The 17,516-nt window shown below is 36.8% G+C and overlaps 1 protein-coding gene across 2 annotated transcripts in view; it reads left to right on the forward strand.

Moving 5' to 3' along the window:
* Positions 1–17,516, forward strand: part of IPO8 (importin 8) — a 67,774-nt gene that overhangs the window by 18,500 nt on the left and 31,758 nt on the right. For both annotated transcript variants that reach the window (XM_054507130.2, XM_045873677.3), the window contains exons 5-14: positions 32–188; positions 3,675–3,764; positions 4,936–5,030; positions 5,639–5,723; positions 9,068–9,202; positions 10,832–10,931; positions 14,031–14,107; positions 14,372–14,488; positions 14,927–15,016; positions 17,143–17,308. In XM_054507130.2, the coding sequence (XP_054363105.1) occupies positions 32–188; positions 3,675–3,764; positions 4,936–5,030; positions 5,639–5,723; positions 9,068–9,202; positions 10,832–10,931; positions 14,031–14,107; positions 14,372–14,488; positions 14,927–15,016; positions 17,143–17,308 (1,112 nt within the window). The remainder of the gene's footprint in view (positions 1–31; positions 189–3,674; positions 3,765–4,935; positions 5,031–5,638; positions 5,724–9,067; positions 9,203–10,831; positions 10,932–14,030; positions 14,108–14,371; positions 14,489–14,926; positions 15,017–17,142; positions 17,309–17,516) is intronic.

The raw sequence follows: 17,516 nt of genomic DNA on the forward strand, positions 1-17,516 counted from the left end.
TTTTTTTCTCTTTTTGTCTTTGCTCATGTAGATATAAGAAAGCAGAGGAAAGAGAGCCTCTTATAGCAGCAATGCAAATATTTCTGCCTCGTATTCAGCAACAAATCATGCAGCTCCTTCCTGATTCCTCACATTATTCTGTTTTACTACAAAAGCAGATTCTGAAAATCTTTTATGCACTTGTTCAGGTAAGTTTCTGTTGCAGAAGATAAATATGGGACCTTGTATTTCTGCCTGATATATGGAAAATGTGTATTATGTGTAAGTTATTGTTAAAAATTATTATATATTCTCACATGTATTTCTTTAAAAAAAATCCTATGGGGGGAAAATCCTATGGCAGAACAAGCTCACAGAAATCAACTTTATTGTCCAAATTTATCTTAGTGGCAGAGCTGAGATTCACTGACTGTGCCTTTCACTCCAGTGTCTGAAGTGCTGGATGAGGGAGAACCAGAGTAATTAACTGCCTGTGATTACTTGACTAATCTGTCGGTAGCGTTCTGCCTGTTGATAAGTTAGGATTATAGGAGAAGGGGAAGGAAAAGAAGAGGGTCCCTCTTTTACTGGGAAATCATACTGATGACAGTTTTTTTGTAATTTGACCCAATTTAAAGCTAACAAAGATTTAGTGCCTTACTTTCCTTCATTTAAAATACTTCCTTTTTCTGGGCGCCTGGGTGGCTCAGTCGTTAAGCGTCTACCTTCAGCTCAGGTCATGATCCCAGGGTCCTGGGATCGAGTCCCACATCGGGCTCCCTGCTCAGCGGGAAGCCTACTTCTCCCTCTTCCACTCCCCCTGCTTGTGTTCCCTCTCTTGCTGTCTCTCTCTCTATTGAAAAATAAGTAAAATCTTAAAAAAAAAAAAAACAACACTTCCTTTTCTTATCTGAAAGTTATAAAGAATATTAATATGAGAGTCTAAAAAATAATTAGAAGAGGACAGAGATGGAATATTTTAAATATAAAAGTATTTAAAATGTAATCCTTGAAAGATTTGGATAAATTATTTAGATCTGGGTGGAGGAAGAACAATTGTTGTCAGTCTGTAAAGTGTTTGATGATGAATGAGTCAAACCTCTGTTACATGCTTTTTTATTAGATCAATCATGCGAGAGGGTAGTGTTGTCAAGCTAGAGAGCCAAGACGTTGGATTTGTTCTTGGCTTCATGTCCCTTAGGTACTTTTGTAGTGTTTCAGAATATTTCACTTCAATAAAGATTTATATTTTTAGACTCCTCTTTTAAACTTTTTTTTTTTTAAGATTTATTTATTTTAGAGAGAGGGAGACAGTGAGAGAGAGTGGGGGGGGAGGAGCAGGAGGGAGAAGGAGAGAGAGAATCTCAAGCAGGCTCCACACTCAGCATGGAGTCCGATGCGAGGCTTGATCTCACCACCCTGAGATCAAGACCTGAGTTGAAACCAGGAGTAGGACACTCAACTGACTGTATCACCCAGACACCTCATCTTTTAAACTTTTAATAGAGGATGGTCTGAGGTAATTTTTTTTTTTCTTTCAGCTTAGCAGGGAGAGGGAAGGGGAAGGAGCTAAACCTGAGGAGAGAAGAAGCTAGGATACTAGGAAACTATATTCTACCCCCCCCGCCCCCCCGCCCTTTTTAAAAAGTAGTAGGGAAGGAAGATATATGGTGCCTTTGGCTTTTTATTAAAGCAGTGTTCAGAATTTTTCCTCAGGACAATCACTTTACTCAGAGGCATAAACATTTTTTATTCAGTGAGATGTTTGGCAATTAGATATAGTAATATCCCATTTATACAAAGGCTAGACTTCCCCTTCCCATCAGGAGAAGCATAGTAGGAATCAGGAAGTGAGACAGAGGCTCATGAAATAATTTTCCTAAAGCCTCCACCTCTGTTTGATTTCCTACGAGGGCAAAATCTAAAATGTTTTCTCTCAACAAATGCTGCTACAAACCTAAAAAACCAGTGCAGAACCTCAACATTTTTAATCGTTTTGGTGATCTATTATATGCTACCAAAGTAATATGCTCCCTCTGGGAATCCTGGAAGCAAAAATTTAGGCAGCTTTAAGAGGCATGATACAATAATAGCGTAAGTAAAAAGTTAATGTCTGGTAATTTAGGAAGAGGCAGAAAAGTTCATTTTAAAAAGCATGATACAGGGGCGCCTGGGTGGCTCAGATGGTTAAGCGTCTGCCTTTGGCTCGGGTCATGATCCCAGGGTCCTGGGATCGAGCCCCATATCCGGCTCCCTGCTCAGTGGGGAATCTGCTTCTCCCTCTCCCTCTGCCTCTCCCCCTGCTCATGCTTGCTCTCTCTCTGTATCTCTGTGTCTCAAATGAATAAATAAAATCTTTAAAAAAAAAAAAAGCATGACACAATTGGCTTTGTCTAAGTAGCATTTATTAAATGTTTATTGTGTACAGGGCACATAGATGTTCCATATATACTTCAGAATTCAGTTGGTCCAGAAGTGAACTCCTCGTCACTCACCCATTAACCCAGAATCTGTCCCTCCTCTGCTCCCTATCTCAAGCCCGAACAACTCCCCATTGCACTGCAACTGGGAACTTCTTAACATAGCCTATAGCTCTCATCTCTCTACCTTATCTTTTACCATTCTTACCTGTGTACTTTACACTCCGGCCATACTGGAATTCCTTCAGCTTCATGAATAGGTCATGTCCTCTCTCTTTCTGAGCCTCCGAAATTCTGTCTGGAGCACTCTTGTCCTTTATGGCTGGCCAGTTCGTGCTCTTTCTCCAGGTCTCAGCTTGTGTGTAACTTCTAGAAAGATGTCCCTGATACCACCACGCCAGCCTGGATGAGGTGATCCTCTTACGTGTGCCTTTAACAATATTGTACTGTTTTTGTCTGTGTTGTATATCATACCATATTGTAATTCCTTGTTCATATATGTGTTTTCCCCAACTAGTGTGTAAGCTTGGTGAGGACAGAGACTGTGCCTCTTACTTGTCATTATGTCCTTAGCATGTAGCAGGTTTTGGAATGCATGGACGCAGAGGCGCTGCGTCTTACAGGAGTGGAACTCATGGTGTAGCACGGGAGACCCATAGTGATAACAGTAGTTGTGTGATGCTGCAGTGTAGAGAGAGTAACTGAAGAAAATGTTTATGAGGTGAAGATTTTCATTAAAGTGGTTAAAATGAGTTCTCCCTATAAAAAAAGGGTGATTATGGGAGGTGTTGACCTTATTTTAGTAATCGTTTCACTATATATACGTGTGTGTGTGTATCAGATTATCACATTGCATATCTTATGCTCACACAATGTTATGTCAATGGTATCTCAATAAAGCTGGGAAAAAAGTGGTTACAATGAAAATCTTGACACACAAAGGGGTAAATGGTAAAAATCACTTTTCTAGAATCTCATGCTGAATAGATGAAACTTTACTGTATTAAAGTTTTTTTTATTTAAACAAATAGCCCAGAGAAAACAGTTCATGGCATGCATATTTCACATATCCCTAGATTTTCAAAATTTTAATTTATTTGCATATGTTTATAGATCTATTTTAAGTTAAATTTTAGGTTAAGCCATATGAGATTACTATTTTCATGGTCAAATGTTAGCCATTTCATTTATTTGAACCTTTGAATATAGATGAAATTGCTGGCTTTTTTGGAGAGGAGGAATTATTGTTTGATGATGATGTTCTTCTGTTTTCAGTATGCATTGCCTCTTCAACTAGTGAATAACCAAACCATGACTGCGTGGATGGAGATCTTTCGAACTATTATTGACAGGACGGTTCCTCCTGTAAGAAAGGGCTTCTTGTTGAGAAAAATTGGGAAAACTTGGGTTTGGGATTTTTATGGTAGACTGATTTATTATCCTGGCTTGCTATTTGGAAAAAAATTACTATTGTAATAAAAATAGTAATACATACTCATTTTTATAAAGTTCAGATAAGCAAAATTAATAAAATAACTATATTTAATCTTACTAAAGATGATAAAAACCATTTTTAAAACTTGGTATTTATTCTTTTGGCCTTTTTTTCCCTCTGAGTCTATATATAGCCACATTTCATTTATAAAAATTTATATATTAAATATAAAAATATTCAGGTCCTGTTTTGAAATTTTCACTTAAAATCTCTTATAAATATTTTTTATGATTACGAATGTTTTTAAACTGTCATTTTTATGGAGTGTTTCATTTGCTGGACATTTAGGTGGCTTTAGGGTGTTAGTGTAACTATAAGGATGTAGTTAAATTTTTATGCATATACATGATTATTTTCTTTGGATAAACTCCTAGAAGTGTTTAGGGCTTTGACAAATCTTGTAAAGTGCTCTCCAGAAACATTGCCCTGGCTTATACTTTAATAAGTAGGGACTTATTCTTAAGTTTGCCAGTTTGATAGATGAAAGATGGTGTCTCGTTTTTATCTGTAATAACAATGATGCTATATGTCACTTATCAAATTAACTCAATAATTACTCAAAATAACTAAATTAAAGTACATATTTTTAAATTTAAGCTTGTCTTCAAATGTGCAGTATTCTTTCTTCCGTACATTAGGACAAATTATACTGAGGTTTACTTTATATACAAAATGCACAGAACTTAGGGAACAGATCAGTGAATTTTGACAAACACACACCTGTGTTACTATTACTCAGATCAAGATATAAAACCTTTCTGTCGTCCCAGAGCTTCCTCAAGGGACATGGTGTTTTGTATTTTGTTTTCCACTTATTTGGGCCTTTTGAAGATAGGAGATAAATGTGAACAACAGCATTAGTTGGTTGAAATTTGCTTTGCTTATTTAATTCCTATGTAGCAATCTGTCAGTAGGAATCTGCATTTGCTATCTAAACTCACATTTAGTATTATTTAATCTATAACAAGATTTATTCTGCCTTTGTTGTTTGCATAAACCTTTTTATTCAGAAATTTAATCTGGGTGTTTCTGTCCTCTTAGGAGACTCTGCAGATTGATGAGGATGATAGACCGGAACTAGTCTGGTGGAAGTGTAAGAAATGGGCACTGCATATTGTAGCTCGTCTCTTCGAACGGTAATTGTTTATTAGATTTACGATCTTATGATCAATACCTCAGCATTGGATATAATAAAACTGGATGGGTCTTTTGATGCTCCACAGTAGATCATTATTTGTCTTTAAAAGCCATAGTGGGGCAAAAAAAAAAAAAGTCACCCTCCTTTTTAAGGTAGGCTTAACTGTATGTTGGCTTTGAGATCATAATGATGTGGACAGTCTTCTCTGGATCTTTCTGTTCTTCTGTGAGAAAAAAATGGAGACATGACATTGTTTAGCTCATTGGAAATATGTAGGAATTGTACAAGAAGGTGCATGGCTACTCAGCTCCATAGGAAAGTTAGTCAAATTGAATTATAGAAACATTTATTAAAAAAAAGTCAGATATAACATTTTTATTTGTAATATGTGCCCTTTAGAAACTCTTGGTTAAGTAGGTGGAAGCCTCTGTCTGAAATTTTAAGTATGGCCCGGAACCTAAGTACAAGCTCATCATGATTTCATCTTGGGGCTTGTGGAAAAGGGGAAAGTGTTAGTTTTCTGCCCAAATAGATCTTTCAGCAAGGGACTGTATTTAAACTAGTGAGCATGCTTTGTTTTAAAACATTTTCTCTTTGTATTTTAAGATATGGAAGCCCAGGAAATGTCACAAAAGAATACTTTGAATTTTCTGAATTCTTTTTGAAAACCTATGCGGTGGGAATTCAGCAGGTAATAAATGTATGCTTTTTAAATGGAAATGCTTATTATTGAAAGTAGTTAAGTTGGGGCACTTCGGTGTTGCAGTCAGTTAAGCGTCTGCCTTTGGCTCAGGTCATGCTCCTGGAGTCCCCGGATTGAGCCCCTATCGGGCTCCCTGCTCAGCAGGGAGTCTGCTTCTCTTTCTCTCTCTGCCCCTCTCCCCCGACTTGTGTGCTCTCTTGCACTCTCTCTCTCTCAAATAAATAAATAAAATCTTAAAAAAAAAGAAAGTTAAGTCCTTTCTATCCATTTAAAAGTAGATTATGAACATATTAATACATTATATATTAATAGGGGATGAAATGGCAGCTCTGGGAATCTAATACAGTGCAATCAGTTTTAAAACCAAATGTCCTAGGGTAGCTTCCACAAGAAGTGTCCTTCCAAACTCCTAGATGCTAGACTCAAACCTTTTTTTATTTTTTTTAAAGATTTTATTTATTTATTTTGAGAGAGCGAGAATGAGAGAGAACACATGAGAGGGGATAGGGTCAGAGGGCAAAGCAGACTCCCTGCCAAGCAGGGAGCCCGATGCGGGACTCGATCCAGGGACTCCAGAATCATGACCTGAGCCGAAGGCAGTCGCCTAACCCAACTGAGCCACCCAGGCGCCCTAGACTCAAACCTTTTAAGCTTGTTGATACTCATGTCACAGTGACCGGTGCTTAGATTGGGTTCTTCTGTTAACTCTCTGACCTCTTATGGGTTTCTTATTCTCTATTCCTTTGATCCTCACCTCTTTGTTCTAAGCTTTTATATCAGAAGATTTATGTAATGAATTGATCTGTTTCAAGAGGGTTGGCGCTCAGAAGTTAAGACCTTCAGCTGAGAACTTACACATTTTTGTGGAAGTTTGGGAACCATTCTGTACAGTGAAAATTAGTTCTTGGGAAATAATCCAAGTTGGTATTAATACTTAAAACCTACAAAGGACATTTGAGTGTGAAGATTGGTTGACCTGTATTGCCATTTAAGTCACATTTTTCTTTATATTTCAACAAATGAAGTTTAATAACTATTCCAGCACTGGCTGTATCAAAACCACAGTGAGGAAGCAAAGATTAATCAAACACGGTAAAAGCCATTAATGATATAGAGGGTGTTTCTAGATTTTTATAAATCTGTGCATATTAGTCTTCTTTATTGTCAGTGATATCAAGTTAAATACTTCAGTGCTGTCATCATAGATGGAATACTTCCTTTTATGGATGATCATTTCTAAAAAAGTACCTCGCAACAATTCAGGAAACTATGGTTGTAATTTTCTCACAGATTATTTTGTTGGTCCGTAAGGCAGTCTGTAGGGAAAATTAGAATAATGATCTATTAATGAACTAATGAAAATTAGTGAATAAAATGACCTGTTCAGCCATTCTCTATGGAAACTGGGATAATCAGGAAGTGGGTCAACTCTGTCTTCTGCTGTTTCCACTGCTGTTACAAGCATCCTGAAGTTGATGCCCTCTTGAAGTGTGCTCAGCCCAGTTTTTCCAGTGCCACCTAAACATATATATGTTGTACATACATACACTTTCAGATTTCATGGCCTTTCATTCATGTCATAAACTATTTGTACCTTGGTTACTTCAGGTATATATTCCTAGTATTTAAAAATTGTTTTCTTATGAAAAAGTGTTCTCCCCTTCACTGTTGTTTCCTCTCCCACCACCTCCACCTTATAGAAGCCACGGCCGGCTTAGGAAGAATCGTGTGCAATAGCATCCACCTGTAGCTTGCCTCGCAGAAAGGGCATCTAAGTGATGGTGGGACTTCTGACAACTTTGATGAACCTGAATTTTACATAACTTGAACTGAATTCATTCTGAGTATATAAATTCTGTACATGTTTTGAAAGAACTCTTATTTATTCAGCAGTTCAGTTTTAAGCTTGCTATAATGACATGCTCTGGGACCAGGAATTGGAAGATTTGGACTTTGTTGTAGTGCTACCTCTGATGGAGGATCCTTGGGACAGTCGCAGCTGCTTTGGGCATGGTTCCTTCCTCATAAATAATTTTTTTTTTAAAATAAGACTTAAAAAATAACTTCAGTTTTGTGTTATGTTTACAAAGACTTTCTGTGGTCTGAGATTACAAAATAAAATTCTTCGATATTTTCTATTTTCTTTATTTTTATTTTTAAAGGTTTTGTTTATTTATTTGAGAGAGAGAGAGAGAGCACACGAGAGGGGGGCGGGTCAGAGGGAGAAGCATACTCCCCACTGAGCAGGAGGCCCAATGTGGGACTCGATCCCGGGACTCCAGGATCATGACCTGAGCCAAAGGCAGACGTTTAACTGAGCCACCCAGGCGCGCCCCCCCTTTTTTTTTTTAAGATTTTATTTATTTATTTGAGAGAGAGAGAGAGCATAAGCAGGGGGAGGGGCAGAGGGAGAAGCAGGCTCCCCACCAAGCTGGGAGCCTGATGTGGGACCCTGGGATCAGGACCTGAGCCGAAGGCAGACGCTTAACTGACTGAGCCACCCAGGCGCTCCTTTAATATTTTCTTCTAGACATCCTATGCTTTCATTTTTTTGTTGACCTTGCTGAAATAGCTCCCCATCTAGAATTAATTTTGATATGGAGTTGAGTTAGGGAGCCGACTTACTTCTTTTTTTTCGTAGAGCTGATTTGTTGTCCTGATACTATTTTTTGGATAACTTACCACTCCTCTTCCAATTTGAAATTCAACTTTATCAAATATTACAATCTGTTTATGGTGTCTCTTGCTTTGTGGTTGTTTTCAATTTTCACTTAGTGAAGTCTGTTATTATTTCTTTTAATAGGAGTCTTAACTTATTTGAAGAGCTCAATTACATGGAATAGAGTGTAGACTTATTCTGAGTAGTTCCCTAGGTTAGAAGTGGGACAAATGGCTGGAAACTATAGTGAGACACTCTGGAATTCAATATAACATGAACCTATCTAATAATTAAAACTGTCCTAGAGTTTTCTTTTTTTTTTTTTTAAGATTTTATTTATTTATTCGACAGAGAGATAGCACAAGTAGGCAGAGAGGCAGGCAGAGGGAGAGGGAGAAGCAGGCTCCCCTCTGAGCAGGGAGCCCGATGCGGGACTCGATCCAGGACCCTGGGATCATGACCTGAGCCGAAGGCAGACGCTTAACGACTGAGCCACCCAGGCGGCCCTGTCCTTGAGTATTCTCACAAAATGTTGATTTCCCCCAGAATCTGTTTTTTTTTTTTTTTTTAATCTCTGTGGATTGTGGGTTTTATGTCATATCTAAAATGCCCCTCCCCTTAACCTTAAAATTATTTATGTTCTCCTGAACTTTTTCCCCCTCTTTTCCTGTAGGTACTACTAAAAATTTTAGACCAATATAGACAGAAAGAGTATGTAGCCCCCCGTGTTCTTCAGCAAGCATTCAACTATCTTAATCAAGGGATTGTTCATTCTGTCACCTGGAAGCAGATGAAGCCACACATACAGGTTAGTGTCGGGGAGTGACTCTCCAAGATTTTTCTCTGGTTAAGCTAGGTTCTCCAGACAAAGTAGGTTACTAATCCTATATTATATATTTAATATATTTTTATTGCCATGAATAATTTCAAATGCATGCAGTCTTATATCTGATATGACAGGCTTGGGAATTTAAGTATTTGAGAAGAGTGAGGCCTTCAAGTTTAATGAGTTGTAAGACCTGGATTCACTTGGTCTTGCTTGGAGTCTCATTTAGCCTCAGTTTCTTTTCTGTTCAGTCAGGTAATATTTTTCTGTCCTTCTTATCTAAAGGTTGCTAGGCTCAAATTGGTATTTTATGTGATAACATTTTGAAAAGAGTCACCAAGACTCTACTAAGGTAGTATTATTTTGCAGGAAATGAAACAAGGTCATTTTCTTTTGTAGGTATGAGCTAACAAGGTTTTTATCTCTCTTTGGGGATTAAATTTGAGGTTTTCTGTTAAATCAGTTGTTTACTTAAAGATAGAATTCAGCATCATTGTTTAATTAAAGAACAAATGAGAATGAAAAATTATTGGCCATTAATAAATGAATTCTTATTTGCATATAGATAATTTTGGATAATTCAAAGATGCTAGGAACTGAATTTTTTCCCCTCTCAAACTAAGAATTCTTAAATTCTATAATCTCTATGATAATATCTAAAAAGGAAAATAAATTCTTTTACTTTGCCTTTGGTGTTCAGGATAGAATTTGTTTAGTGTTACCTTATTACTGGTCTTATAAATGTAATATATTTTGTATTGTTTCTGTGGACATCTTAATAGTATTTGTCTAATCCCCTTGATCAAATAGTGATAGTTTCTTTGCAACTAATAAAGATACCGATTTCATTTTATATACTATGTTGTTACAAATTAAGAGTGGATTTCTTTTCTTATTGCCTTTCGCCTTATTTTTTTACATTGCTGTAATGTAGGAATAAGAAAAGTCCAGTCCCTCAGTTGAATTTTTTCTCCTAGAATTTAATTTGGAATAAGTGAGAAGAGATGATCCTGTTTTTACATATGTAGTTGTTAAAGCACAAACGGGCTTAGTAGAGCTTTAGCAACAGAGTACATAGAGGCTATTAGATATGATTTCTTTTTTTCCCCACCTGAAATCTACATTTCTAGAGTAGGAAATTTTTTTGAAAATGGAAGAGGAAAAGAAATTTTAATATTGCTGGTACATTGACATTTAGGGCCAAAATGGAAATATAAAAATGTTTACAATAAGAAACACAATAGTAAATATAATCTTGGCTTGATATTTATTTTTCTTTCTTAAAGAATTAAGGTGTGTTTAATATTGATTTGTTAGTAAAACTTTATTATCGCCACTGTTGCTTCAAAGAATAGCATTTCCATTCATCTCTTTCACTATACTTCTAATCAGTTATTGTTTAAAAGCAATCTTAAGTTTAACTCTTTCTCCCCTGCTCCCCCAGGCTCTTGCCTTTCCCGTTTTCCCCTCAGCCAGTGCAAGCTTACCACAAAGATTAATATAACAGTCTGGAAAACTAACATCATAAAGCCTGTCAGTAAATACGTTATTAATATTTCCCAAATTTGAATAGCCCATAGCCATTTGTTATTTTGTTTTGTTTTTTCTCAGAATATCTCTGAAGATGTGATTTTTTCTGTGATGTGTTATAAAGATGAGGATGAAGAACTGTGGCAAGAAGATCCATATGAGTACATAAGAATGAAATTTGGTAATCAAGATGATTTTATTCCTCATCAGTTCCTGGATATGTAGAGTAATATAACTAAATTTATATTTTTAAGCTGATTTTATTTGTTAAGTTCCCAAAGTTCTGCATTGCCTGATAAACTCTGAAACTCATGAGAGTTTGATGTTCTATTGAGCCAATGGACTTGAGGCCTTAGCATTTTGACTTTTTTTTTTTTTTTTTTTTTTAATTCATGAGAGATAGAGAGGCAGAGGCAGAGGGAGAAGCAGGCTCCCCGCGGAGCAGGGAGCCCGATGTGGGACTCGATCCCAGGACTCTGGGATCATGACCTGAGCTGAAGGCAGACGCTTAACCAACTGAGCCACCCAGGCGTCCCAAGACCTTAGCATTTTGATGTTGGAAAGCCGTCTTGTTCATCCCTCTTAGGGGTGCTGAAGCAGTCATGGAACTGTCTACAACTTTTTCTGTTGTGATGCTGATCTGGAGGGACCATCCCTTTCTCTACCTTTTGGGGTACCCATTTGTAGATTGGGTTGTTCGTCGTCTGGGAGATTATTTGGATTTCTGCATATTTTGGGAGCATCCCAATTTAGTATGCCTCTTAATCTTAGTGGCTAAGTATTCCACAAGAGAGTGAGAATATCACTGTGTGACCCTGTTCTCTGGAGGAAGCTTTTCACTTATATCTTTCTGGAAGTTCCTGAACTGTGTAGGTCGCTTGAGTTCATTCCCTTTTATCCTTGGTTTAAACTAATTGCTTCTTGGAACACTCAGGCACTTCACATAGCAGAATGTTACTTGTGTACCTCTTTCTCCTGCAACTTAGTGCTTTTTGAGGGCAGGGACTTTATCTTGTTTACTTGCTTTATTTTGCATTCTCCATCCCTTCTCCACCTCTCCATTCCTCTACTAGTGCTTGGCTCTAGTCTGCCTTCCATAAACGTTAGAATAAATAATCGATAAAACTAGCACTGCCCCCCCGCACGTTGGAGATAGTGAGAACGCAGTGCTTTTCCCTTGTTGCGCCAGGTGTCTCCGGCTACTTGAGTTAAGCCTGCTGGTAGAGATGCTAGATGATTGGGTTATGTTGCTTTTACAGTGCTTTGTATTTGGTATCATTTGATTCAGTAACCGAGGGAGTGCCTCTTCTCTTGGAGACAAAGTACCGGAGAAGCAAATGAAGGAGAAACAATATTTACACATCTGACTTATCCCTCCGTTCTGTTTCCTTTTGAAAATCATTTTACGTATGCATGATTTATTATTTCCCCTTCCTAATGCCTTTGTTTTCCTGGGAGTGGAATGATTAGCCAGTCTTTCTTCTATTTTCAAGGTATTCTTTTAGTGTTTAGTTTGTCTATAATACCTGTGTGTTTTTTGTAACGACCAGAGTATTTGTTTAGTGTTCAGAAAGCTACCATTATTTCACTTACTCTTTATGTCAAATAGGATAGTATCTCAGTTTTTAGAAATATAATAATAAAGAGTTGTGAGTGTTGATTGACAGAATTTACATTTTATTGATTAAAAGAGAATATGGATAATTCAAGACTGAAGTGCTTTTTTGAAAAAAATCATTTTCTTTTGTGGACTAGGATAAGTGCCTACTATTTGATATGTATATTTTACTTTTGGATAACTATAGGGAAGAACAGTTACACAATTATGTAGTTTTCTTTTTATATTTTTGTCATTTACAATTATTTATATGAATGAAGTATTCTTAATCTAAATGCATTGACATTAATAATGTTTTTAGATTTGGTAGAAACTATGAGAGCGCAGGCTCTTTTTTTTTTTTTTTAAAGATTTTATTTATTTATTTGAGAGAGAGAATGAGATAGAGAGAGCATGAGAGGGGGGAGGGTCAGAGGGAGAGGCAGACTCCCTGCCGAGCAGGGAGCCCGATGTGGGACTCGATCCCAGGACTCCAGGATCATGACCTGAGCCGAAGGCAGTCGCTTAACCAACTGAGCCACCCAGGCGCCCGAGAGCACAGGCTCTTGATGTTAAGACAGTGTGGGTGCAATTCTGTCTTGGTGCCTTACTCATTGTGTGACTGTGGGCAAGCTACTTAGTCTCTGAGATGCACTGTTTTCAGCTATAAAATCAGCAATATTAATAGTGTTGGGAGGATTAAGTCGGTTAATACATGTATACTACCTTCTTTAACTGCTTAGAGTAGAATATAGATGCTTGTCAAATCTTAGCATAGTGCCTGCTAAAGAGTAAGTTCTGGGCACAGTAGGTCATCTCATGAGTATAGTGTCTGGCACTCTACGTGTTAGTTATTAGTATTATTACATTTGTATTTTATATTTTGGCAAAGACTTAGATTTGGTTTTATTTTTCTATTTAAATATGGACATATGAGATACTTTTCAAATATCTGCCTGTTCTGAAATTTGTGAAAATTTTCACGATGTTCAGTGGTGTGTTTTAAATAGGTGTATATTCAATAAATACCCATTGAACACCTGCTGAATCTACCTGTTGACAGAGCCAAACCCTGGCCTAGTAGTCCCCCAAGGCTTTTACACGTGTGGTTTCCTTTGTTTGGAGAGCTTTCTTTAGATTTCCATGTAGAGTTTTCTCCCTCCTTCATTCAATTTCTGCTTAAGTGTTACCCCAACAGAGAATTAAAGAGGCTCTCCCTGACACCGTATTTAAAGTAGCACTCTATATAATGTCACTTTCTTTCTCCTTACCCTATCATACCTATTATGTGTGTATGTGTGTGTATGTGTATAATCTGTTTCTTTCTCTCACCTTGTGATTTCTGTGAGAACCCTTTTTGTTTGTTCTTTGTATCCCTAGAGCCTTGAGCAGTGCCTGGCACATAGTAAGCACTAAATAAATTTTTGTCCTCAGTGAAACAGATATGCCTAATATATATTGTTCTCTTTAATATGATTGTTTAAAAGGACAACATATAGAGTTTGATAAATAATTGTTGTGCATGGGAGCACTGATGATATATCCTTCACCTTTTTATCTGTAAACCAGTGTCGTATATGGGCAGTTTTATTTTTTTGTTTAGGAATAGTGGTCAGTCGGGTTCAAAATCTATAATAAGTAATTGTATTTTTGCTAATGTGGTTTAACCTTTTAAAATCCTAGATATTTTTGAAGATTATGCTTCTCCCACCACAGCAGCCCAGACTCTCTTGTATACTGCTGCAAAGAAAAGAAAAGAGGTATACAGTTAATTCTTTTTAAGTCCAAAATTGAAACATTAGTTATACCCCTACTATTTAAAAAATTATATTATTCATTATAATCTATCACTTGAATGTTTTCCTGTCCTAGTTAGGGAAAAGGGTTGTTTTCTTAATTATAATTGCTTGATAAAACACAATAAAATGGCTTTACTTTTGAAAATTTGTGTATCATACTTAATACTGTAGTAGTAAGGCAGTGAAAGCTCACATAGACTAAAATGGACTCTTCTGTTTCTCTAGGTGTTGCCCAAAATGATGGCATTTTGTTATCAGATCCTAACAGACCCGAACTTTAACCCAAGGAAGAAAGATGGAGCCCTGCATGTGATTGGCTCCCTGGCTGATATTTTATTGAAGGTCAGGCTACTCATAATATAATTTACTTAAGCACAGGCAAATGAGAGAATATGAAAGTTGTGAATAATTTAAAACCTGTGACTGCTTCTGCATAATTGAGTTGACTGTAAACATCCTTTTTTCTGTCACCTGTTTCTTTAATTAAAAAGAAAATTTCACTTGTGTCAGTTTTTCAGTGTGAAACTGTTGCCATATGAAAAAAGGGTACAAAATGACTAGTGTTATTTATTGCTACAAAAATCGATCAGTATCAAATTATATGTAAGGTACTGTTTCTGTCTTGTTTAAAAATATACAGTATGTAGGTCAAATAATTTCATAAAATTGCACATAGAAATATATTAAGCATAAGTCATAATAAACATACTGTATTAGTTTTGATTTTTATATATGAACAAGGCATCACTAAGTTGAAACTTCATTTCTGCTTCCTTACAGAAGAGTTTATTCAAGGACCAAATGGAGTTGTTGCTGCAGAACCATGTATTTCCGTTACTGTTGTCTAACCTGGGCTATCTTCGAGCTAGAGTAAGTTTTCCATATTTCCATTATGTATCTTTTTTTTTTTTTTTTCCATTATGTATCTTAAAGTGTTCATTTGAGGGGCGCCCGGCTAGCTCAGTCAGAAGAGCATGCGACTTGATGTTGGGGTCACATTGGGATTGTGAGTTTGAGCCCCAAACTGGGTGTAGAGATTATTAAAAAAAAAATAAACTTAAAAAAATTTTCATTGGTAAGATAATTATTGAACTAAATATTTTTGGATAAATTGACCTTTTACCATATATTGGGATAAAATGAAGTCAATTAGAATGTCCCTTATGGGGCGCCTGGGTGGCTCAGTTGGTTAAGCGACTGCCTTCGGCTCAGGTCATGATCCTGGAGTCCCGGGATCGAGTCCCGCATCGGGCTCCCTGCTCAGCGGGGAGTCTGCTTCTCCCTCTGACCCTCTTCCCTCTCGTGCTCTCTGTCTCTCATTCTCTCTCGCAAATAAATAAATAAAATCTTTAAAAAAAAAAAAAAAAAAAAAAAAAAAGAATGTCCCTTATGGTCACCCAAGCTAATAAAAAACAAACTAGTAAATAAGGGATTTACAGATTTTAATTCCAGCTGCTTTAAATGTTCACCCTAGCCTTACTTGCTGCATTTGTAACACATGCAGGGAGGGGGATAATGTTACAGCAATAATATAATGTAAATTCATAAACTGATTAATTTTCAGTGTCTAAAACAGCATGAAATTCTAGTTTGGCTAAAAACTTGATTAGTATAAATTGTATATTAGGTTGCTATATACGCCTTAGAAAATAATAATCCATTTAAACTTATTCATGTTCTAAGTATATATTACTTCTGAAATCAATATCTTTTATGGAGAAATAAAAATAGAACATTAATTCAAGAGCCTAGTATTTATCTTTATAACTACATCAACACAAAGAATGTCTTGCTATGAAGAACGTATGTTAACAATGTCTTACACACAAAAGCATTTTATAAACAGAAGGCAGTGTTCACTGGGGAAGTATTTGGGCACATGCAGATTAGAGGTGCAGAGGGTGTACAAGTATTTTTATAGGTAGGCTCTTGTTTTTGACAGGCTCTATGAATTGTAACTCTCTTGCTAAAAAGTCTGTGGCGATTCAAATTACCGGTAATAGTGTTGTATGTACATAGAGAATTAAAGTAATAATATGATTCTGTGGTCTAATAGTTTAAAATTTGGTAACCTCTAGAAGGTTTAAAATTCTTCATAGCTCAGGGGCACCTGGGTGGCTCAGTCGTTAAGCGTCTGCCTTCAGCTCAGGTCATGATCCCAGGGTCCTGGGATCGAGCCCTGCATCGGGCTCCCTGCTCAGCGGGAGGCCTGCTTCTCCCTCTCCCACTGCCCCTGCTTGGGTTCCCTCTATCGCTGTGTCTCTCTCTGCCAAATAAATAAATAAAAAATCTTAAAAAAAAAAAAATTCTTCATACTTTATATGAGCAAAAAAAAAAAAAAAGGAACCTTGCTAAGTCCTGATGCTAGTAAGGGAAAATAATGTTTCATTTGTTTGATGTGAAGGCCAGCAAATGAAAGTCAAATAATGGTTTGTAGTAGCTCTTACATATAACTAAATAACAAATTAGTTATGAATCATAGTATTTATTAAGCTTGAACAGGATTTCCTTTTTCAGAGACACTTCAATTTGGTTCCATTTTCTTTTCCTTGTGAAAAATTCATATAGATAATTTAGAAGTTACAAAACTGCCTTTTTTTTTTTTTTTAAAAAGATTTTATTTATTTATTTGCCAGAGAGAGACACAGCAAGAGAGGGAACACAAGCAGGGGGAATGGGAGAGGGAGAAGCAGGCTTCCTGCTGAGCAGGGAGCCCGATGTGGGGCTCGATCCTAGGACTCTGGGATCACGACCCGAGCCGAAAGCAGACGCCTAACAACTGAGCCACCCAGGTGCCCCCAAAACTGCCTTTTTAAATAAAAAAAATGGGAGATCCAGAAGTTAGCAACCAAGGCTAATATGCTACCCTCCCAAAACAAACAGTACTTGGTAGAGTTAACTATATTTTACTTAGTAAGAAGTTCCTTTATGCATGACTTTATTATGGAATGCCATAATCCTAATAGTTCCATACTTAATTTCTTTTTCTAACATAGTCCTGTTGGGTACTTCATGCATTCAGTTCTTTGAAGTTTCATAATGAGCTCAATCTAAGAAATGCAGTTGAATTGGCAAAGAAGAGCCTGATTGAAGATAAGGAGATGCCTGTCAAAGTTGAAGCTGCCCTTGCTCTCCAGTCACTAATTTCTAACCAGACACAAGGTAAAGCCAAAAATACCTTTTAGGAGGTTTATTCTATTTTTATTTTTGACATAGTCTTCTCAAATAGTTTCTTTACTTCCTTCCCTAATAAGGATGATTCTCTGTGTCTTAAGGTGCAGGGTTTAGATTTCTGAGCCTTTGTCCCCTCAGAATTTTATAGAATTTTATTCTTCTCCTTCTCTGGTTTCCAGAAAAATTTTAGAGTAGG

Source organism: Mirounga angustirostris, unplaced genomic scaffold (genome assembly GCF_029215605.1).
Source record: "Mirounga angustirostris isolate CCGP_5_RB_7025 unplaced genomic scaffold, mMirAng1.0.hap1 SCAF_5, whole genome shotgun sequence".
NCBI classification, from domain to species: Eukaryota; Metazoa; Chordata; class Mammalia; order Carnivora; family Phocidae; genus Mirounga; species Mirounga angustirostris.